The 21,904-nt window shown below is 39.5% G+C and overlaps 1 protein-coding gene across 3 annotated transcripts in view; it reads left to right on the top strand.

The window, feature by feature from the left end:
* The window catches only part of KLHL2 (kelch like family member 2), a 101,927-nt gene that overhangs the window by 15,421 nt on the left and 64,602 nt on the right, over window positions 1-21,904 (top strand). For 2 of the 3 annotated variants that reach the window (XM_081811183.1, XM_081811180.1), the window contains exons 3-4: window positions 9,690-9,796; window positions 18,285-18,406. In XM_081811183.1, coding sequence (XP_081667309.1) covers window positions 9,690-9,796; window positions 18,285-18,406 — 229 coding nt within the window. Of the gene's footprint in view, window positions 1-9,689; window positions 9,797-18,284; window positions 18,407-19,389; window positions 19,675-21,904 lie in introns of those variants that run through there. The other variant, XM_081811186.1, reaches the window with a different exon arrangement.

Here is a 21,904-nt window from a genome sequence, read left to right as displayed (position 1 = left end):
TTTTTTTTTAAAGATTTTATTTATTTATTTGACAGAGAGAGACACAGCGAGAGAGGGAACACAAGCAGGGGGAGTGGGAGAGGGAGAAGCAGGCTCCCCGCAGAGCAGGGAGCCCGATGCGGGACTCGATCCCAGGACCCCGGGACCATGACCTGAGCCGAAGGCAGTCGCTTAACCAACTGAGCCACCCAGGCGCCCCCATTGGAGAGTTTTAAGCAGGCAGGGTTGTGACATGATCAGATTTTTATCTTGAAAAGAACGTTATTTGCTGCCAGGTGGAAAGTGGATTGGAGAGAGACAAAAAAGTTAAATTGACTTTTACATATTTGACTTGCTTCCTGGTCCTGCTCTGACAGCATTTTTATTTTTGTTTATTTATTTTTAAAGATTTTGTTTATTTGAGAGAGAAAGTGTGCATGCACGCACACGCGCAAGTGGGAGTGGGGAGCAGTAGAGGGGGAGGAAGGGGGACAAGCAGACTCCCCACTGAGCGCAGAGACAGACACAGGCCCAGCCCAGGACCCTGAGATCACGACCTGAGCCAAAACCAAGAGTCTGATGCTTAACTGACTATGCCACCCAGGCGTCCCTATTTTTTATTTTTATTTTTACTAATTATTTTTTCCCAAATTTTTATTTAAATTCTAGTTAACACACAGTGTAATGACAGCATTTTTAATAAGTGTGTTTTCATTTTAGTCTTTGGGCAGATATATAGGTGGGATAATCTAGCAGGTCTGGCTGTGCTGTTTTAGTTTTTTAATTCCATTGTAACAGTCGTTATGAGAAGGTAAACTGCAGTGGTTACTAAATAGACCTGCAAGAAAAGTAAGAAAAACAGGCTGGTCATCTTAAGACTAAGATTTTTAATGGCTCTTCTTTTTCTTTGAGAAGTCTAGAAAGACTGACTTTTTCTGTGTCTATTCATATCTCGCCCCCCACCCCGCCTGTGGGGCACAGTAGCCGTGGCCCTTCCACTGGTGTGAGTAGCTCCCTGGTGACCCAGGCATAACTCACTGCACGTCAGGGCAGGTGACACCTGCCCCTGAAGTGGATGACCCAGGTTTGGGGACAAACTCTTTGGCCTTGGGGCAGCTGTTTTACGGCTTTGAGGCTTAGCTATGAAATGAGGGGACGGGACAGGATGGAATGTAAGGTTTGTTGTTGCTTGGACATTCTCTGAGCCTGTGAGATTTTTTTCCTGCTTGCCTGCACCTCGTCCTGGGATTATTTAGCGCTAGCCTTCATGTACCTATTTGTCCCATTTTGGGTGTGAGCTGTATGGCTGTGAAATAGTACCTCGTTCTTTGTGTCACACCATCTCAGGAGCTAATGTGTCACCAGGCTGGTAGTTGATGCTGATTTTCAGGACAAAGAATGACCTTTGAACAGCGGGAGGGTTTTGGCTGCCAGCTCTATGACTGTGTGATTGTTTTAATAAAGTCACTAGCAGGTAGTGTTTTAAAAACTAAACTCTCTTTGGGGTTCATCAGAACCCTTTTTTTGGTTTGTTTTTAATGTCATTCACTTCTCTCTTACTCCTTACGGCCCACTGAGTAATTAAAAAAAAAAAATCTCTAAAGAGGCCTACTCCTTACAGCTGGAAATCTTATTTCCTGCCATTGCATCAGCTTCCTGCTGCCAGGAAGGGGTAGCTGAGAGTGGGTTTCCTGACTTCTGGGAAGGGAGGTCTTCCTTGTTCTTACCACTCTGCTCTTGTGCCCTCACCTCTACCTGGTACAGTAACAGCCGGACGGTAGGCACTGTGTTTATGAACCTTTGGCTGATGGAAGTGATTGATTTTTGGTTTTGTTTTCTTTTTTAGACAGGAGGCCCAGGTACAGCTCCATGTCCTAGCCCAATATGAGCTTGAATAACTTAAAATTACTTGGTGTAAAAACCCTGCAGTCCCTTCTAAACAGTGTATTCAACAAGTATTTGTAAGCAGCTGGTTCTCCTTTGAAATCAGCTCGCCTGCCCAAGAGGCTGTGCGGGAGCCAGAAACAGTATCAGACTTGGCCCATTCCCAGCGAGTGTCTGGATTGCTGCAGGAGATGTCCAGAGAAGAGGATGAGGTGGTGGAAGATCGTGGGCCGAAGAGGATTTTCACAGGAGAAATCTACAGCGGCCCATAGAAATGGTTTCTGCTGGGCCTGATGGCGAGCAGTAGGATTCATACAAAGGACAGGAGAGGAAAGGCAGTTCCTGGCCTGGATAATTGCATGAGCGAGGGAGCGGATAAACAGAACTTGTTGGATAAAGCGAATCAAGAGTTCATGCTGGGGAGTCAGTGGCTAGGAAGTGGGAGAAGGACAGAATTGTGCAGGCTTAAATAGCGGGATGAATTTGGACTTAATCCTGTGGGCAGTGGGAATCAGGGAAAGTTTTTGAAAAGGGGAGCAGCGTTGTAAGATTAATGATGTTGGAGGAACAACCTGGCAGTGTGGTGTAAGGACAGGTCTTTTTAGCAACACATCTCTGGCAGGAAATGCAGCTCTTTCAATTTCCCTAGCATGAATTGGTGGGGGTAGGAGTTTTTCAGAACACTAACATTTTCAAAATCAAATCAATAGATCTTTACAGAGGGCTTATTATGTGCAACACACTGTATTGGGTCTGTGGAGGAGACAAGCAGACTAAATCTCAGACATGTTTTATTGAGAACATTATGTTGTGGCTTTTTGAGATGACCAAAAAAAGGAATTGTCAAGAGGTAGCATTTTGCCTTCACAATAAATTTTAAACAGAAAAACTTCAGTTTTGTAGGTCATGGGATAAGACTGTATTTGAGCTTTAAAAATTTCAATGACTATTAGTTGGGGCCAACCTGTTACTTCTTTAGAAGGAAGATTATTTTGATCCTTAAGTTATATTTAGGAGTTGAAAGTTTTAAGTAAGGATAAATCATGAAGCAATTCAAATGCTCCCCTATACATCACATATAAGTCATAAATATTTATTGGTTCAGTTATAATAGCAGTTCTTACGTTTCAAAAGATAATTTAAACAAAAAAGCCTGAAGCTCTCTCTTAAAGGAGTGCTTATTGTATTTTTCCTCCAGGACTTTTAGACATTGTGGATCCAGGTCACTAGTAGGGTTAAATTATCTGTTGTGCATCTTTGAATCTGTTGTGCATCTTTGAAAACTATGAGTTGTGGCTCTTTAGTTATTTGTATTCTGTTGCCTAAATGGCAAGTGAATTAAAGAAAAAATTTAAGTGAGTCTGTCTCTTCATAGCTTTATTACTGTTTTAAAAGAGATTTTAGGGGCGCCTGGGTGGCTCAGTTGGTTAAGCGACTGCCTTCGGCTCAGGTCATGATCCTGGAGTCCCGGGATCGAGTCCCGCATCGGGCTCCCTGCTCGGCAGGGAGTCTGCTTCTCCCTCTGACCCTCCTCCCTCTCATGCTCTCTGTATCTCATTCTCTCTGTCTAAAATAAATAAATAAAAAATCTTTAAAAGAGATTTTAGGAAATTACATATGTGAATTTTTTGTATTGCTCTAATACCTATATTTTTTCTATGGTAAGACATTGTGAAGTTCTTTTGTTTTCATGTTGTACTAGAGTAGAATATAAAACATTCCTTGAAAGATAGAGCAGTTGGGAAGAGCCCCCAAATCAAATAGACTTGTTTATTTAGAAAGTTTAAGATATAGTTTGAAACTTCTAGTCTCAACTAACTGGTAATCTGCAGAGTTTCTTAAGCACATGTGATTGATCTCTTTTTAAGTGGTGTTTATTGAGCATGGATAGAATCATTTAACATTTCAAAGAATATGAATAATGGATAGTAGTGAAGTAGTTTACTGACCCAGTTTGTTTCTTTTCCCTTTCTCCATGTTGTTGAATACCTACCACATGTGAGAGAGTGTTCTGTTTCAAAGCTCACTTTCACTAGGCCGTCTTAAATCAGAAAATCAGAAGATCTTACTCTGGCTTTTTTCTTTAAATTATTATAGCTAAGAGTACTCCTGATTTATTTCACCAATTTAAAAAAAAAACCTTTTAATGAGGAAGTTTCCTTTGTATACATCCTACATTTTCTACCACATAGGCTTTTCATCTGCATGTTCAGAAACTCATCACTGTATTACTTTTCCCCCGAAATCCCTCACCTTCCTCATTTCTCTCTTCTCCCTCTCCCCACCAGCTTTCCTCTGTCCCTAATATCTTCTTTCACTTTATTTCTAATTATTCTTTCCATCTTCTCCTCTCAACTGTGGCCCAGTGTTCTTGCAGTCGTCAGATCTGAAGATCATACCTTCCCTTCTCTGAGGTATTCGATGACATGCTTTCCCCCACGTCTTCCTGTGGCTCCGTTTTGTCATTTTTCACGTCATTGTGCTGTCTTGATTCTATTTGAAAAGAATAATATTCTCTATTCTGGGACCCTTTAGTAGTTTCAGGCAGTTTCTAAGTCACTGACTATAGTAGTTTTCCCTAACTTTCCAAATTGAATGTCACCACTTCCTGCTTCCTGTTTGAAAATCTCCGCAGGTACATATCTGTTGAGGGGGCTGTGGTATTTTTCAGGACTTTTACTATGATGGTGAATCTTACTAAACCCAACATCTAGGTTTTTCCCTGTGCTTACCAGCCAACAGAAATTCAAATTCATATCAAAATCAAACCATCATGGTTTTAAGAAGAAGAAGAAGGAAGACAGTGGTGACACTTGTCATGGAGTTCTGTTGCTCTTCGAGATTATTGACATTACAGCCAGATTGTATCTCCCTTGTCTGTTGAATGAAATTGTCAGTTACAGGAGGTTTGGTTAAATATGACGTAAGTCAGCAGTCGGGAAGCCTTTCACCTTTAAACCAGCTCATCTCCCCACCCCACCTCCCTTCGTGCCGAGGACAGTACTCCATGATGCAGCCATGTCTGGAACAGCATCTCTGTGTCTGGCTCACCCTCTGGTTCCTGGCCAGTTTTTAATTTCCTTGGCTCCTTTCCTTCTTGCCTTGATTTCTGACCCCTTGTCTGATTTCTTTTTATGTCTTGCTATTGTTTCTTTTATTCTAACACCTGATGCTGTTCCAGAGATGACTTTGGGCACATTCCTGGGCTATAGTTTGTGGTTCGCCCATGGACTCTGGCTGACAGCTCATCTCACCAGCCTGGTGCTTCGGCTGTTCTTCTGATTCCACTCCATGTAGCAGGAGTGACTCCAGGTTTTCCTGGCACCCGAGGGAGACAGATGGACAGATGCCATGTGATCGCCTCACCACCCCCACTTCCAGTAGAAAGTAAATTCTTGTTTAGGTGACTGCCAATTATTTTTGACCTCAGAGCCAGATGGCCTATTTTACTTTGAGAAAATAGATACACAGCAGTGATAGGTTTTTCCAGTCTTGGGAATTGGTCACTTTATATCAGAAAACTAAAGGATGTCTTGGTATGTCCGGGCATGTTTCATTAATTTTCAAAACAGTATCTTTCCTGAGAAGGATCAATTTGCATGATGTTGTTTCATTTAGGAGATGGAGTGCCTTTCATTTTTCTGGGCAATTTCAGTTTTACATAAGGCCTGTATAATTGCTCTTCTCCACATTTGAGCTTAGAGTCAGCTTCCTTTGCAAAGCCTCCTTAAGGTTGGGCTTGGCCTCACTTGTGTGTTCCTAAACACCTCATACCTGCCCCATCTTAAAAGTTATAGGTTTGATTTTTATAATTACCTGTTAGCTTGTCTGTTTCTCCCCTTTAGACTGTAAACTCCTTGCCGTTCATGGACATTATCTTGCTATTGTAAATGAGCATAGTGCATGCTTGCTTCGGCAGCACACACAGTAAATGAACATAGTGCTTGGCGCACAAGAACTCAGCTTAAGGTCAGTAGCTGAAGAAGACTCTTCTGACCGCTCGTCTGATTTAGTTCCTCCCATAGCACCTTTACAATGATGTTTTCCACTTTATCCTATAATCTTGGCATCGTCAGTCCTTTCTGCTTGGCGCACAGTAGCCACTCTGGGTATTTGATGAATGAATGAATAAATGCAAATTTTGCTAAAACCTAGATGTTGGTTTTATTTGTCTTGTTATTCTGGAAGACTTTTCCTTCTACAGTTCGTGCTCTCATTAGATTTCAAGTAATAGGAATATAAACTCAGAGACTTACCATCTAGGCTGCTAAACTAGTTGCTCTTTTTTTTTTTTATTGCCAGACTTTTCATTTGTAGCTCACTCCTCCTCACCCAAAAGTTTTTCTGCTGCTTATGAACGTGCACATTTGGAAAGAGGTAAGGGTGAGACTCAGACACACACTGGCTGAAAGAAGAAGTTTGGTCAGATCTCTCTTGTCTTTGAGTGCTGTTTTAAAATATGATTTTGGTGGAGACAAAAAGAAAAAAAATGAAACACTAGAACTAAATATGTTATTGTTTTAGAATGTGACCCTTAGATTCTGTGTGACCCAATGCAGGGTGTGGCTGCATGCTAATTTGACAGTGTTTTTACCTTATTAGTTAACTAACATCCGCTAATAAGCTGGGAAGGCCAAGCTAATTATGTGACAACCAGCAGGTGTTATGCTAGATGGTTTCGATCAATGAGTAATTGTAATTGAAGCTAAATGTAATTAATTATGTGATTTGGGGGTGTTCAAGTGTAATTCCACTTAAGTTCCATCTTGAAATTAGAGCATTAAGAAGGATTACTACCCACAGAAGGAAAATAGGCGTAAAGATGTATTTGACTCATGTTTGAGTTGTGTCCAGATGCCGTGGTCATTATAGGAACACCTGGATGGCCCCATTCTTTAGAGGCTGTGTGCAACTCTGCTGACCTTGACCCCTCCGTCTCCTGCTTTTCGCTCTCCCTTCTCTCTCTCTGCTTTTCTTCCTCTGGGGTTCCCCATGGTGCTGTGCTGCTTCAGGTCTCCATAGCACACACTGTTCTCTCTGTTAGAAGTTCTCTTGCTCCTTCTCCATCCTGCTAATGCTTACTTGTTTTTAGAACTCAGCTTAAGGTCAGTAGCTGAAGAAGACTCTTCTGACCGCTCGTCTGATTTAGTTCCTCCCATAGCACCTTTACAATGATGTTTTCCACTTTATCCTATAATCTTGGCATCGTCAGTCCTTTCTGCTAGACAACTTAAGGGCAGAGATGACCTTGCAATGCTTTGTTGAATTTGATTTTTCTAAATATTCTTGGAGAGGTAGTGCTAAAAACCCACTAAAATTAGGCCTTTTATAAATTATATATAGAACTTTAAAAATTGTTTCTAGTATATAGTATGTCAACTAATAAATTGGTATTATTTGATTTATACATTTTATTTCCTGTTTTATTCAAGCTTTACCAAGTTTGAAACCACATGGCTTTAGGTGGTTTTGTGTAGTGGTTAAAAGGCTTTGGAGCCAGACTCCATGGATTTGAATCCTGGCATTGCCACTAGTGGGGACTTATGGCTGGTTGTTCATCTTTAACCTTGACTTCCCCAGCTATACATTTTGGGAGTAAAAATCATAATAATACCTACCTCATAAAGATTGTGGTGAGGTCAGAATGAGATAATACATGCAGGTATAGCTCTTGCATAGTATTCTCCTGAAAACACCACTGACTTTTCCCACCCTGGTTACTTGTGAACCCATGGAAGTCACAGACTTGCAGAGTCGTTTTACATTCTCCGAGCAGACAGTAGACTTTGTCAGTTTTCCACAGTGGAGGACTCACAAATGGGTGACCTGAGGCCACCGTTGATGACTCTAATGTGCGACCTGCCTGATGTCTCATACAGCATCGTGAGCCATTCTAGTGATGCCCATGAGCCATACTTCAGTCTAAAGGGCATAGCAAGCTCATCAGCAGTGAGGCCTGGAACACACTTATCACCAGTGCCGTGGGACTCCTTTTTCTTAGTTTCTCTTGGACCGGAGGGAAAATAGATGCCAGTAGGGTCTCCGAAAACTTTTGGTATGATCTCCACAGAAACAAGTTTGTAAGCAGTGCGGAAAAGTGGAAAACGTCAAGGACTTGGTGAAGCTCATGTGAAAATGTTGCTTGTGAGCTCCTAGAAAATTACAGAAGCAGACAGGCCATCCTTGTAGGAAATACAGTAGTGGAGGAGGGGGGCCAAGTGTGACCTATGTGTGCTCTACATATAAATTCAGTGCTTGGGTATTTGAGGTGTGGAAAGGACTTTTGGGTTCACCACACCTGTTTCAGTCATTAATGACATTACGACCGGTAAGGTGGGTTTTAGAGTTGGAGCCCTCTTGCTTGTTCTGGAAGAAGCGTCAGCACCACTTTTTGCCGAAAAGATATTCTGTGACATTCTTACTTAGCTGGAGAGTCTCATCTAGCAGCTTGTGTAGAATGTAAGAAGTGTTCACCACATGGTTTTGAATGACTTAAAATGGATATTTCAGAATTGGAGGTATAATTATGTTTGCTGAATAATGGTTTGTTTTAAGGTAACAAAATGCTTTTTAATTTTGTATATGGTAATGTTTTTTAGCCTTGAGGAATGAGATAATTTTCACTGGTAAAATGTTCTGATTAAGTTAAGCTTCAAGTGTCTTATATGCCTTTTAAATAGCAGGTGTAATTGAATATAATTTTACCTTTGCTTGATGACCAGCATCATTTTAAGTATCTTTTTTTTTTTGGTACTTTGACCCAATTTGGTTTTCTACATATGTTTTATTTTGTCTTCATCTTAACGTCAAACTGCCATCTGCCACTTCTGCTGATGTTGTTCTTAATTCAAACAACCTCCCCTTTTACAATCCACTGATGGTTTGCTGCTAGTAATTTACTTTAGGTTGAGAAATCAGTAATCAAATTGGGAAAGATTTGTCTGTTAAACAAAGGCAAGATTCTGAGTGAGGGCCCAATGCATGTCGGGCTTTTGTCATGCCTGTTTTCTGTGTGCTTCATGTTTAGGAATTCTGTTTTAAAGGATCGCAGTTTTATTTATTTATTTTTAAAAAAGATTTATTTATTTATTTTAGAGAGAGAGTGCGCACGCATGAGCGGGAGGGGCAGAGGGAGAGGGAGAGAGAATCTGAAGCAGACTCTGTGTGAGCCAGAGCCCAAAGGTGGGAGATCGATCCCAGGACCCTGAGATCAGGACCTGAGTCGAAACCAAGAGTCAGCTGCTTAACTCACTGTGCTACCCAGGTGCCCCAAAGGATCGCAGTTTTATTTTATTTTTTTTAAAGATTTTATTTATTTATTTGGCAGAGAAAGATACAGCGAGAGAGGGAACACAAGCAGGGGAGTGGGAGAGGGAGAAGTAGGCTTCCCGCCGAGCAGGGAGCCCAACGTGGGGCTTGATCCCAGGACCCTGGGATCATGACCTGAGCTGAAGGCAGACGCTTAATGACTGAGCCACCCAGGCGCCCCAGGATTGCAGTGTTTTTTGTTTTTTTTTTAAATGTTTTATTTATTTATTCATGGAAGTCAGAGAGAGAGAGAGGCAGAGGCAGAGGGAGAAGCAGGCTCCCCGCCTAGCAGGGATCCCGATGTGGGACTCGATCCCAGGACCCTGGGATCATGACCTGAGCCGAAGGCAGATGCTTAATCATCTGAGCCACCCAGGCACCCCCCAGGATTGCAGTTTTAAAAGTTAGCCTCAACTTCAGAAGAGTGCGCTTTTATTATAATATATTTGCACAGGATGTTCAATACATTTATTATTGGTATCATTAAAATTTTGTTTCTCTCTCTGCTTTGTAAACAGTCAAAATTTGCTGTGTGATGTCATAATCGTGGCTGAAGACATGGAAATCTCTGCTCATAGAGTGGTGCTGGCTGCCTGTAGTCCTTACTTTCATGCCATGTTTACAGGTATGAAATGTCTTAGTTATGGGTGTTTTTTAAATGTATACAGATCTGGGCTTTTCTCTCCATACTTTCTTTTCTTACTAACATTTTACTGTTACGAAATTCAGTATCGTAATGGAAGTAAATGCTCTTGCTTTGTTTCAAATTCCTCTTCCTCATTGTTTTTCATTTTTGCAATCATGTTGTGTGTATGTGTACATTCACATACTCACAATTTTATGCTCAGTTTTCCCCCTTTATATTTATGTTTACATATATTGGCTCAGTTTACTTTCCTGCTATTTATAACAACTTTTGGCACTTCATTATTTTGGCAAAAGAAAAGTGCTTTTACTGTTTCCATTTTTTCAAATGATTTTCACATATGCTTCACCATGAATAAAGAGATGTTTATTTAGTGTCCTTTGACTTGGTTACATAAAAAAAAATAGGTAACTGTAAAAAACTTAGGTAACTGTAAAAAAATATATAGAATGATTTCAGTACTTCCGGAAAAAAGTAATTTGCCTGCAACATTTGAAGTCCTTAACCTCATTCTTTTTTTTTTTTTTTAATTTTATTTGTTTATTTGAGAGCGAGAGAGAGAGAGCATGAGCAGGGGGAGGGGCAGAGAGAGAGGGAGGGAGAAGTAGACTCCCTGCTTAGTGGGAGCCTGATGCAGGGCTCAATCCCAGGACCCAGAGATCATGACCTGAGCTGAAGTCAGAAACGTAACTGACTGAGCCACCCAGGTGCCCTCTTAACCTCACTCTTAAAAAAAATAAAATAAAATAAATTTAAACATATTACTGTACAAAGAAATGAAGTTACTATCTGTTCCAACAGTGAGCTTATAATCTTAAGAGTATTGGTAGGGCAAACAAAATACTTATAAAAACAAATGTGGTTATACCAAAAAGCACAAATACAAAGCTATTCATACTTCAGAAATTATGAAGTATTTCTTGTGCTTGACATTTTGCTTAGATACTTCAAGGAATACAGACCAGCGTCAGTGTGCTTCCCACCCCGTAATGATATGCACACTTTAAATAGTGCAGTAGTGTGTGGAAGATCTGGGTGCCCAGAGCAGTGATGCTGATGGTAAGGGCTATGATGGGCAGCACTGAGAGAAGGGGATCTGACATTTCCTGAAACCTGGTAGGTTTAAAGGACTCACACAGATGAAGATGAGTGCAGAAGGCCATGTGAAGAGGATGGGCTTAGTGTTTTAGGAGTAGAGAGGAGTCTAGAGCCCCTCACTATTTAGTCTGTTGCAGCCTTGCTGTTCCTGAACAGAGTTAAATAATCAAGAATGTAGGAAGGATAGCAGAGGGGCAGTGAGCCAAGTTGGGAGGGTGCCTTTCTTTAGCTGAGGCTGATTTGAAAAGTCAATTCTGATGAAGTGAGACTAGTCAAATTTTTATGTCCTAGGGTTCATTTCAGTTTCGTGGTTCACATTTTACTTATTTCTCCTGGACAGTTTTCTCAACAGAGTCTCTAGGCTTGTGAGAGGAGGGTTCTAGCTGGAATGTGTTGGCCTAGTTTAGGAATTCCCTGTATAGTGCTGTCCCCTGTAAGTGGCATTCTCTCCCATGGCACTGCTGTTGCTACTTCCTTGTTGGAAACTATGGGAAACTCATGTCATCAATTTATGCTACCATTTCCCCATCTGGAGAAGGGGGATGATCATATTACCCACTTCCTAGGATTTTTGTAAAAATTAAATGAGATCATATATGTGAATTTCTTAGCAGTTTTCTTACTTGGCACGGAGAAAATACGTAATTAATTTTGGCTGTAATTATGGTTATTACTACTTTAATTGAAGAATAGCAGACATACAATGTTAGTTTCAGGTGTACAACAGAGTGATTCAGCATCTCTGTATGTTATGCCGTGCTCACCACAACACTAGCTGCCAGCCACCACCATACAACAGTATTACAATACCACTGATTATTTTCCCTGTGCTGTACCTTTCATCCCCGGAACTTACTCATTCACTAACTAGAAGCCTGTATCCCCAACTCCCATTCACCTGTTTTGCCCGTCCTGCTACCCTTTCCCCTCTGGTAACCACAAGTTTGTTCTCTATATTTATGGGCCTGTTTCTGCTTGTTTGTTTTGTATTTTTGATTCCATATATAAGTAAAATCATGTGGTATATATTTTTCTCTGTCTGACTTATTTCATTAGCATGATACCTTCTAGGTCCATCCATGGTGGCTCAGATGCTAAGATCTCATTTTTTTTTTTACAGCTGAGTAGTATTCTATCACATATATATGTACCAAATCTTCTTTTTTCCATTCATCTATTGATGGCCATTTGGGTTGCTTTCATGTCTTGGCTATTGTAAATAATGCTGCAATAATAAACAGGAGTTGTATGTAATTTTTTCAAATTAATTTTTTTGGTTTTGTTTTTGGTAAATCCAAAATATATAAAGAATTTATAGAACTCAACACCAAAAAACCAAATAATTCAATTAAAAAATGGACATGCTTATTAGGCTTGACTTTATGGTGAAGTGATAGTGCATAGATAGAAAGCAATAGATGCTGTTCACCTTTCTGGCGATCTTTGTACATTTTCTACCTTTGTATCCACTGAATAGTACATCATTTGTCAGAGATTAGGTAAGGAACATAAGGAGATTTGGTCTAGGTGGTTTAGTGTACATACATTTATTTACTTTTTGCTAGAATATGACTCCATTATTTCTTTTCCTGTTTTTTTTTTTTTTTTTGATCTGAAGCCCTGTTAAATTTTATTATAAAAAATATGGTGAGGCCAACCAGTAGACCTTTGCATGCTTCCATTGCATCATACATTATGTATATTTATTTTCTCCTGCTTCGTGGGTAATCAGAAGTGTTTGCAATGGTACAGGGCATTACCTACTCTTCTTTTGTTTTCCTGTGACTCCCCTATTAGGAAATATGCAGATGTCCTTTTTTGGCCCTTGTTTTTAATCTCCCATAAATTGTAGGGAAATTTTCATTCAAATTATATCACCTAAAAAAGAATTCTGTTACTCATTGTAATTCCAAGTATTTGGGTAGAGAAGGGAGGTGAAAAGTAATTCTGTGATGTATTCACAGGTTTTTACTCTGTGAAGTGTGGGCCTATTTAGAGCAAGGCCAGGTGGTTTAGCTGTTACTTGAGAAAGCATATATCAGATTGGGCTCTTTTTTTAAATTACTTGTTACAAATGTGGCATTTAAAATGCTATTTCTCTTACAGATACATTTGAGGCTTATTTAGTGCCACAGTCTAAAGTATATGACATCTAGTGGGAAATGTTGAATTTTTACTTTTACTCCTTTGTATTGTGCTTTTTGATGATTTCTTTTGTCATATTGAACATGATTCAGTAAGTTAGAATATGAAAAGGTGGATTATCATGTGCATGATTAAGAAGTGGTATTTTTAAAAAGTTGTTTGCATGGTTATATTTGTCTAAGATTCATGCTTTCTTTCATCAAGGAATATGTATTGAGCATCTTCTGTGTGCTAGGCATTATCCTAGGTTTGAGAACTTTAGAGATGAACAAGACAGATAAGTCCCTGCTCTCATGATTCTCCTTGGAAGAGGGGGAAAGGTTAGAGAGTAAATGCAAAGAAAAGATAATTTCTGATATCATTGACTGCTGTGAAGAAAATTAAATAGAGTGTTGTGCATAAAGAGCCTAAGTTAGGATGCCTTAGTCTGCACATGACAGAAACTCCACTTAAACTGGTTTATTAAATAGTAAGGAAGTGTATTCTCTCATAACTGGGAGGTAGGCTGGACACCAGGCATGGTCAGATCTGCAGCCTGAGAATTTCATCAGGGATCCGCTTCCTTCTCTCTCTGCCCTGCTGTTTGCAGTAAAAATGTTATCCCAAGGTTGCTTCCCCTTGTGAATGGAAGATGCCTATCAGAGTGGACTCAACATCTCAAAGAAGGAGAGGGAGGGCGTGCTTTTTCTTTTTTTCTCCCTTTTAGGGTCTAGTAGACCTTTTCCAGAAGTTACTCAAACTAGACCGAAACTGGCAGGGGAATGTGGCTACAACGTTTGCCTCAGATTAGTGGTAGGATTGGGGAATTATGTGCCATGACCATCATAGAGAATGGCTGGCAGGGGCATCCGGGTCAGCTTGCCAGAATGAAAATACCTGTGTATCAGTAGCTTCTTTGTAACCCAGGACTAATGACAAACAAAGGGGCAATAATGATTAGATTACAAATGAACCTGAAGAGTAATGGAATAAAATTTATTTACTACATGTAGTTGTAAATTTGCCATTCACTTTTTAGCATTTCAGCATAGTAAAAGATTCTGTATTATGCTTTTATGTTTTTCTTAGATATTTTTATATGCTAAACAATAATTGAAATTAGAATCATAGGATTTTTACATTGAAATGGATCTTAGGGTTTGCTCTCTTAGCCTGTTCACTTTTTAGAACTTTAGAGTGCATGAATAAAGTCATCAGTTTGTGCTAGGTTTCAGGAGCCTTGAGTAAAGGTCTTTTAGATGGAAATATTTCTATCCACAAATATGTCTGTAAACTTTTACAATTTGGAGATGGTGCAGTGTTCACTAGTGAGGTACTTAGCTTGGCCTGGAATGTATAGCGGATGTTCAGTGAATGTTGACTGAAATCCTTCATAGCTAGAAACCCATGTTCAAGACTAATTCAAGTGTTAATTATGTTGAGTAAAGAGGCTACATTTTAGATTGGCATGTGTATCACTTTTTATTCTTCTAGTCATTCATTTATCCAACCAGAATTTATTGGGTATCTATAATAGGTCAGGCGTTGTGGGATACAGAGATAAGATGAGAAAGACATCTTGCCCTCAGGGAGCTCAAGGATCCAGGTAGGGGGAACTAAGTATTATTAGGACAGAGTGGATTTGCAGGAGGTACCCAAGTGTACCCAGGGTGAGAGCCTAACCTGGTTTTGGGCCACCAAGAGGTAAGCCTACCTGGAGAGGGTCCAGCTGACTCTTGAAGAATGGGGATTAGCCTGGGGAATGAGAGCATGGGGAGACAAAGAGGACAAAGCTTAACAAAGGCATCAAAGCAGGAAGTTATTCGCTGCATGTGGAAAACTACAGGAAGTTTCTTCTGGATATATATATTTTTTATTAACATATAATGTATTATTTGTTTCAGGGGTTCAGGTCTGTGATTCATCAGCCTTACACAATTCACAGCGCTCACCATAGCACATACCCTCCCCAGCGTCCATCACCCAGCCACCCCAACCCTCCCACCCCGCTTCCACTCCAGCAACCCTCAGTTTGTTTCCTGAGATTAAGAGTCTCTTATGGTTTGTCTCCCTCTCTGGTTTCATCTTGTTTCATTTTTCCCTCCCTTCCCCTATGATTCTCTGTCTTGTTTCTCAGATTTCTCATATCAGCGATATCATATGATACTTATTTTGCTTAGGATAATACCCTCTCGTTCCATCCACGTTGTTGCAAATGGCAAGATTTCTTTTTTTTTTTTTGATGGCTGCGTAATATTCTTCTGGATATATTTTAAGGCTAGAAGTAGGAGAGAGAGGAGGCTGGATAGTGAAGCAGGGACTGAATATGGAAGGAGCTCACATGCCTGAACTAGGAGCAGCTGGAGACTTTTGACTACCATGGTCAGATCTGTGGAGTCGTCCCGGGGGCAGGGAAAGAATTAGGAGGTTGCTGTGCTGGTGTTGGCAAGATGTAGTAGGACCCTGGTGACATAGTGGCGGAAGGGATGGAGAGGAGAGGGGGGCATCGATTTGAGATCTCTCTGAGGTTCATTCTGAAGGTTTTAGTGAATGATGGGATGGGTGGGTAAGGAAGAGGGGAGAGTCAAAAGTGCTTCTCAGGATTTTAGTGATGATATCTGTGCGGATATCCTCATAGAGCTTCACAGGTCTACATGATCAAGATACAGAAGCAAAACACCCTAATCTGGAGAGAGACTTTGTGAACTTAAAAATGATACGAGTAAACTCTGTACAGTATCATTGAATATTTTTTAAAAAGGCATTATCAAAAATAAATCTCAAAACCATAGTGCCTAAAGATTTCCTCTATAAACAGCAAAGGGCAGTAACTCAGGTAATGTGTAACAACTAGAATTAGATCTAAATAGCTTTTACAACTCTCTTTATTTTTATTTTTTTAAATAATTTTTTAAAAAAGATTTTATTTATTTATTTGTGTGTGAGAGAGAGAGAGAGAGAGCACAAGCAGGGGGAACTGCAGGCAGAGGGAGAGGCAGGCTCCCTGCAGAGCAAGGAGCCCAATATGGGGGACCCTGGGATCATGATCTGAGCTGAAGGCAGATGCTTAACCGACTGAGCCACCGAGGCATCCCTACAACTCTCTTTGGTATGTGTTTTAATTCTTAGTATTTACTGGAATTTGTAAACTATTAATGCAATCTGTGGCAAGCTGTTTGTTACTGTTTTTGTAGCTTAACATGAAACATAAGGATTAAAACATTTTTAAAGCAACACATGATAGAGATTGAATTTGTTGAAAGCAGATACAGTTTTCTGGGGAAAGAAAATTCATATTAAAAAAGATGCATATGGAATATATGAATTAGCAAAGTATGTCTTATAGCAATACCTTAAAAACTAGAATATTAAAAACTGCTTGGCAAAGGACTAATTTTTTACACAAATATGTAAATTAAAGTCAGACTTGTTTTTGTCTAAGTTAGGTCATGCCTAAGTCCTGAGAGCTGAATTCACTCCTTGAGAACTAAGTACATGGCTTTATACTTGTGTGGCCTCAGGCCCTGCAGGGCTTTACACATCGCTGGAGCCCTATAGGTGAATTAGATGTGGCCTTTGTCCAAAGTCCAAGTCTACATTCCAAAGTGTCTTCACTTCAGACACAAAAGAACTTTGAGATGATACAAATCCTATCTATCTGTCTACAAGATCCGAGAGAGTAGGATAGAGGAATGTGCCTTTATATAATATTTCTGTATTTCTCAACCTTTCCTTTTTCCTCCCTTTTTTTAGAGGGGAAAAAACATGCTGAGGCAACAGACACATAACCCAGTCCCTTGTCTTCCTGCTGTATAGGCATACATACCTCTTTCTCATTAACTATCTCCCTTCTCTAACACCGGTGGATGCCCCCCGTCCCCCCCCCCACCCCTCCCTGGGAGGTGGCAGGATACTTTTGAGATATTTTAGCTCTTAGGAGAACAGCTTCTTTCTGAGATCTTGTCAGAAATAATCTCCAGGGAAGCATGCAGTTAAATGTACATCACTATTATTATTTCTCTCCTCCCAGGGTTTGTGTTTACAAAGGAATTTTGTGTAATTATGGATTCCCGTAGGCTTTTCTGATAGCTTATGGTCGCTGACAGTGTACCATGGCTAAAAAAGAAATGAACTCTCAAGAAATCCTGAGGCTGTTATGTTGTTTTTCTAACAGATACTGGATTAAGGTGAAGGATTAATGGTTTTGATGCTGCTTCTTTTGTCTTTGAAACTCAGTGGATCCAAACCCTTGTGCTAGGTGTCTCGTAGGAGTCAACATAATTTTTAGACTGCCTTCATCATTTTAAATTGAAGTTTTCTTTCCCTACCACTAGATAATTTATGTTTCCCTATGTCTTGGGTCATTTTATGTTGTCCACACATATGAGCTCAAACCTGCTGCTTTCTCTCCCTAAGTTCCCTTCTCTTTTCTGCTTTCCTGTTTCTTTCCACAAGAGAGGACCTTATTTATGATCCTTGAATGCTTCACTAGTTCAGTGAGTAAAGGAGAGAGGTCTTATAGCACTTTTTAGCAGGCAGTGAGATAGAAGAATATCTGGCTTTAGTAAGAAAGGCTGGTATGGAAGTGACTTAGGTTTATGGATGAAGTTACCACAGATGACAAAGAGGAGTAGAACTTGGACTAGAAGATCTCTGTAACAAACCCATGTCATTGACTAGCCCTTTTGTGATCTTTCTTTTGTCTTGCATTCCCTCAGCAGCTTCTGTAGTTTGTGTCCTAATTGTTTCCTGCATGAGGGTCGTGCTGTCCCCGAGAACAAAGCCTCTGTGTCCGGTGCAGGCCACTCATGCCCATGGCAGCCACTGCCGTGCTTATTGAATGAATGCTGCTAACCAAGCGGGTCCTTTTTAGCAAGTGCTCATTGCTATTAGTCAAAAGGGGTAACATTGTGACTCTTCTAGTCATGAGTAGAAGTCCAAAAAGAAAACAAGCTGCCCACAAGCATGGACCAAAAAAAGCATGGACAGCATCAGATACTGAACCTAATAATGCCACGGGTATTACAGCTGGGCACGTGGCATGTTCACTGTTTTGATGTGGTAACGGAAGTACGTTTTATGATTTGCTTAGGTAAGCTGCTAGGGGAGGTAATGGAATGTTTTAGGCCTGCAAAAAGTGGCTGGTTGTGTTGCCTACAAAATATAGTCAATGGCAAGAAAATGGTATTGGTATTTTCACAGCAGTGGCTTGCAGTAGCGTCACTTTTCCTCCTTTGTGTTTTAGGTGAGATGAGTGAGAGCCGAGCAAAGAGAGTTCGAATAAAAGAGGTAGACGGCTGGACTCTGAGGATGCTGATCGATTATGTTTACACTGCAGAAATTCAGGTTACGGAAGAAAATGTACAGGTGAGAGTAAACCCCTCATACCGTGTGGCTCTTCGTACATGCCAGTTTTTTAAATCAAAATAGCATACCCACACCACAGGATACTTTTTGTACCAAAGTAATGGAATTCATTGTTAAAACTGAATTTCTAAGGGACATTTGGAATGATTACATCTTTCTAATGATGTTTCTGATTTCAGTATCTTTTATAGTCTTGAAGTTCCAATCTTTCAGTTCTCTGAATGACACTTGTTTGTGAAAACGCTGTCATATTCATTTATAACTACTGATAGATGCTGCCCACATTTCTCTGTTCCCTTGAGGTTGAAATCTACAAAGGATGTTTTTGACTATCAACAGTCTTTACTTCTTTTTCTATTACAGCATATTCTGTGATTCTAGAATTTAGCTAAAATTTGACATTGCATTTTCTTTCTTTAAAGAACAAATGTTTTATATATATATGATGTAAATGAATAATACAGATGTATGTAGTGTAGAAGGTGAAAGTGCCTCTTTTAAACTGCCCTTCCTTTCTCACCCACCCCAACCCACACACATTGATCTATTCTCCTGCCCCAGAGGGTAGCTTCTGCTCTCTGCTTGGTGTGAATCGTTTCAGACCATTTTCTATGCAATTCTATATACCCATGCACTCACACCCATGCACAGTTTTCCTGATATAAGTATATTTTCACTATGCCTGTTATTCTGAAACTTGCTTTTTTCACTGTACAAAGTATCTTGAAGTTCTTCACATGTCAGTATATGTGGTCCCAGCTCCTTTTTTTGAATGGCATCCCATATGTTAATCAGCATATATGATTTTTCCACCTTTATAAAAGTACTGCAGTGAATGGACATTTTTATGTTTATATCCAAAACTTCATGGAATAGATTTCTCAAATGTAATTGGTGGATCAGTGGGTGCATGCATGTTTTAATTTTTGATAGTTATGCCAAATTGCCAACTGCAAGTTTATTTATACTCCTTGCTCCAACAGGTAAACTGTGTTTTGAGGACAAAAAAAAAGAATTAGGACTAACTTCTTAAGAAATAATCTCTGAATTCTACTTGCTCAGATAGGAAAGTGTGGGCTCAATCTTTTGTCCCTTATAATTAGTTGAAATATAATACAAACTTTTTGAGTTTGGAGACTGAAATCTTTGGACATTAACTTGTTAAGACATGGCTGTTATTAAATCTGAAATATTGGCAGTGGTGAAGCCTTCGGGTGATCTTTCCCAGGTGGCCCCATTTGCCTTTGCTTGGAAATCCAGTTCATGAGGTAAGGCATTTGAAACAACCTTGGTTGTTTGGATATTAAAGTCGTGTATAAAGGTGTGAATCAACTGCTATGCGAACTTTTTTTTTAACCTGGAGGAAAGTGTTTGGTTCATGTCATGAAGTAACAGTACCAACAATCTGATTTTTTCTGTACGGTTATGCTAGTTGCTGGATTTGGGGACATCATTTTCAACAAGATTTTATCTTGGTTTTTTTTTTGCTCCTTTTTAAAAATTCATTTGAGTTCATGGGCCTCATTGTGCCCTGTATCTGACCTTCACCCAATGAATTGCTGTCATAAAATGTGACATGGGGGAAATTTGCAAAAGATGATTTAGGCCTAAGATGATTTAGGCCTAATAGACTGTGTGAATTCAGCCCTCAGTGCTGTTTGTAGTAGTTCTTGGCAGTGGAGACATTGGCCTATGAGGAACTGGGAGAACGCCTCTCTTGTTTCTTTTAATAACTGTCACGTTCCAGTCCTGAAATATTAGTTATCACAGCCTTTCAGAAAACCTCTTGCCATGTTGATTTGCCTTTTTTGTATATGTTCAGCTCCTACAGGAGTACATTCAAAGAGTTGTATTTGGCAGACTTACTAAATGCTTAATATTGTGTAGTTTTTATTTTTGGGGGGGTGGGGGAAGAGAGCTTAGCCTCATTTATATTCCATTGAAAAATACTTATTTTAGAAAAGGCAGTTTGGAAATAAAATTGATTAAAATAAGTTGCCTTTTCCGTAACAAGTATTTTTCAGTGAAATACAAAATTAGGGTTTACCTATCAAGATATGCCAAACTGCTCTCTCCTCTGTCTTGTTTATTTTTGTCTGTGTACACTTTGTTACATCTTTCTTATAAGCACTGGTCACCTTAGGGAAGGGAGTGGTATGGTGGAGGTATGTGGTGTTCTTGTTAAAGTTAAGCTAAAATTTTAAATGGCCCCAACTGGGAGCCTGCTCTGAGTATATATATTTTGAGAGAATTGACAGTGGGAGTAGACCTTTCTGTAGTTCAAAAGTTTGTTGTTATAGGTATATTTTCTTATTAGACCTAGAATCAAGTCTCTGGTCAGGTAACCTCTCTTTTAATAAGTTTCTGTTTTAGTAATAAATAATAAAATACGATTTTAGGATAGCAGATATCTTAGTGTTTTACTTTGGGATTACATGTTTTGATGTAGAATCATGGTGCCATAGAATGTTGAGGTCCAGCTGTCTTAGTCAGTTGGTGCCTGAACAGGACCATAACCCTGGTTTCCCTGATTCCTAGTTTAGGGCCTGTTCTGTGATACTATATAGTCTCCTATTACACAAATTAAAAAATATATATATCACAGTTGTTTGAAGTGAAGGTTGAACTTTGAGTCAGAATGAGGGATTGAATCAATTTGAAGCATTAACTCCAAAAAAAGAATAATTATTATTGTGTCATATAAGTAATAGCACTTTAATTTCTTGGCTCTTCAGGGTTTCCCTGATTTTTTTTTTTTTTTTGATGTTGCTGTTTTTTTTGTTTAGGTTTTTAAATTTTGTTTTGAATTTAGGTATTTGCTTTTATTTATGGCAAGGTTGGGGAATAATTTGAACCAAATGAATTTGTTTGTGTATTTTTTTTAAAGGAGAAATAAAAGGAGAATATATATCTTACCACGATCATGCTTTTAATTGAACTTTGTTGTTGTTCCTATTGAGTAATTTAAATTTAACTTGTTTCTAGAGTTTCCAGTGAAATTTTATAAACATTATGTATCTGGGAACAGAGAAAATAAAGTCAAAGGCTATTATAAAGTAGTTTTTTAAATTTGAGGACATCATGGGGTGCCTGGGTGGCTTTTTCGCTTAAGCATCTGACTCTTGGTTTCAGCTCAGATCATCATCTCAGGGTTGTGAGATTGAGCCCCACATCGGGCTCCTAAGATTCTCTCTCCCTCTTTCTCCCCTCTGCCACTTGCTCGAGCTCTCTTAAAAACACATACACACAAACACAAAAACTGTTTAAATTTGGGGACATCATGGATTCCTTTGAGAATGATGAAAAACTATGGACCCTTTCCCAAGTAAAGTGCACATAGCCATTTATGCACAGAGTTTTGCATACACTTTTAGGTAATTCATGTACTTTGTCTCTCCCCGCCTCACTCTCCCACTGTTAAGAATACTTAGCTTTATATGTGTGTGTTTGTATGAAGGTTTATTTTCAGTTATGTACTAGGCATTTTACATATATCTC

This window comes from Leptonychotes weddellii, chromosome 2, assembly GCF_054177405.1.
Source record: "Leptonychotes weddellii isolate Sample4059 chromosome 2, ASM5417740v2, whole genome shotgun sequence".
Taxonomy (NCBI): Eukaryota; Metazoa; Chordata; class Mammalia; order Carnivora; family Phocidae; genus Leptonychotes; species Leptonychotes weddellii.
The sequence above is the reverse complement of the archived record's forward strand: the minus strand, read 5'-3'. Positions and strand labels throughout refer to the sequence as shown.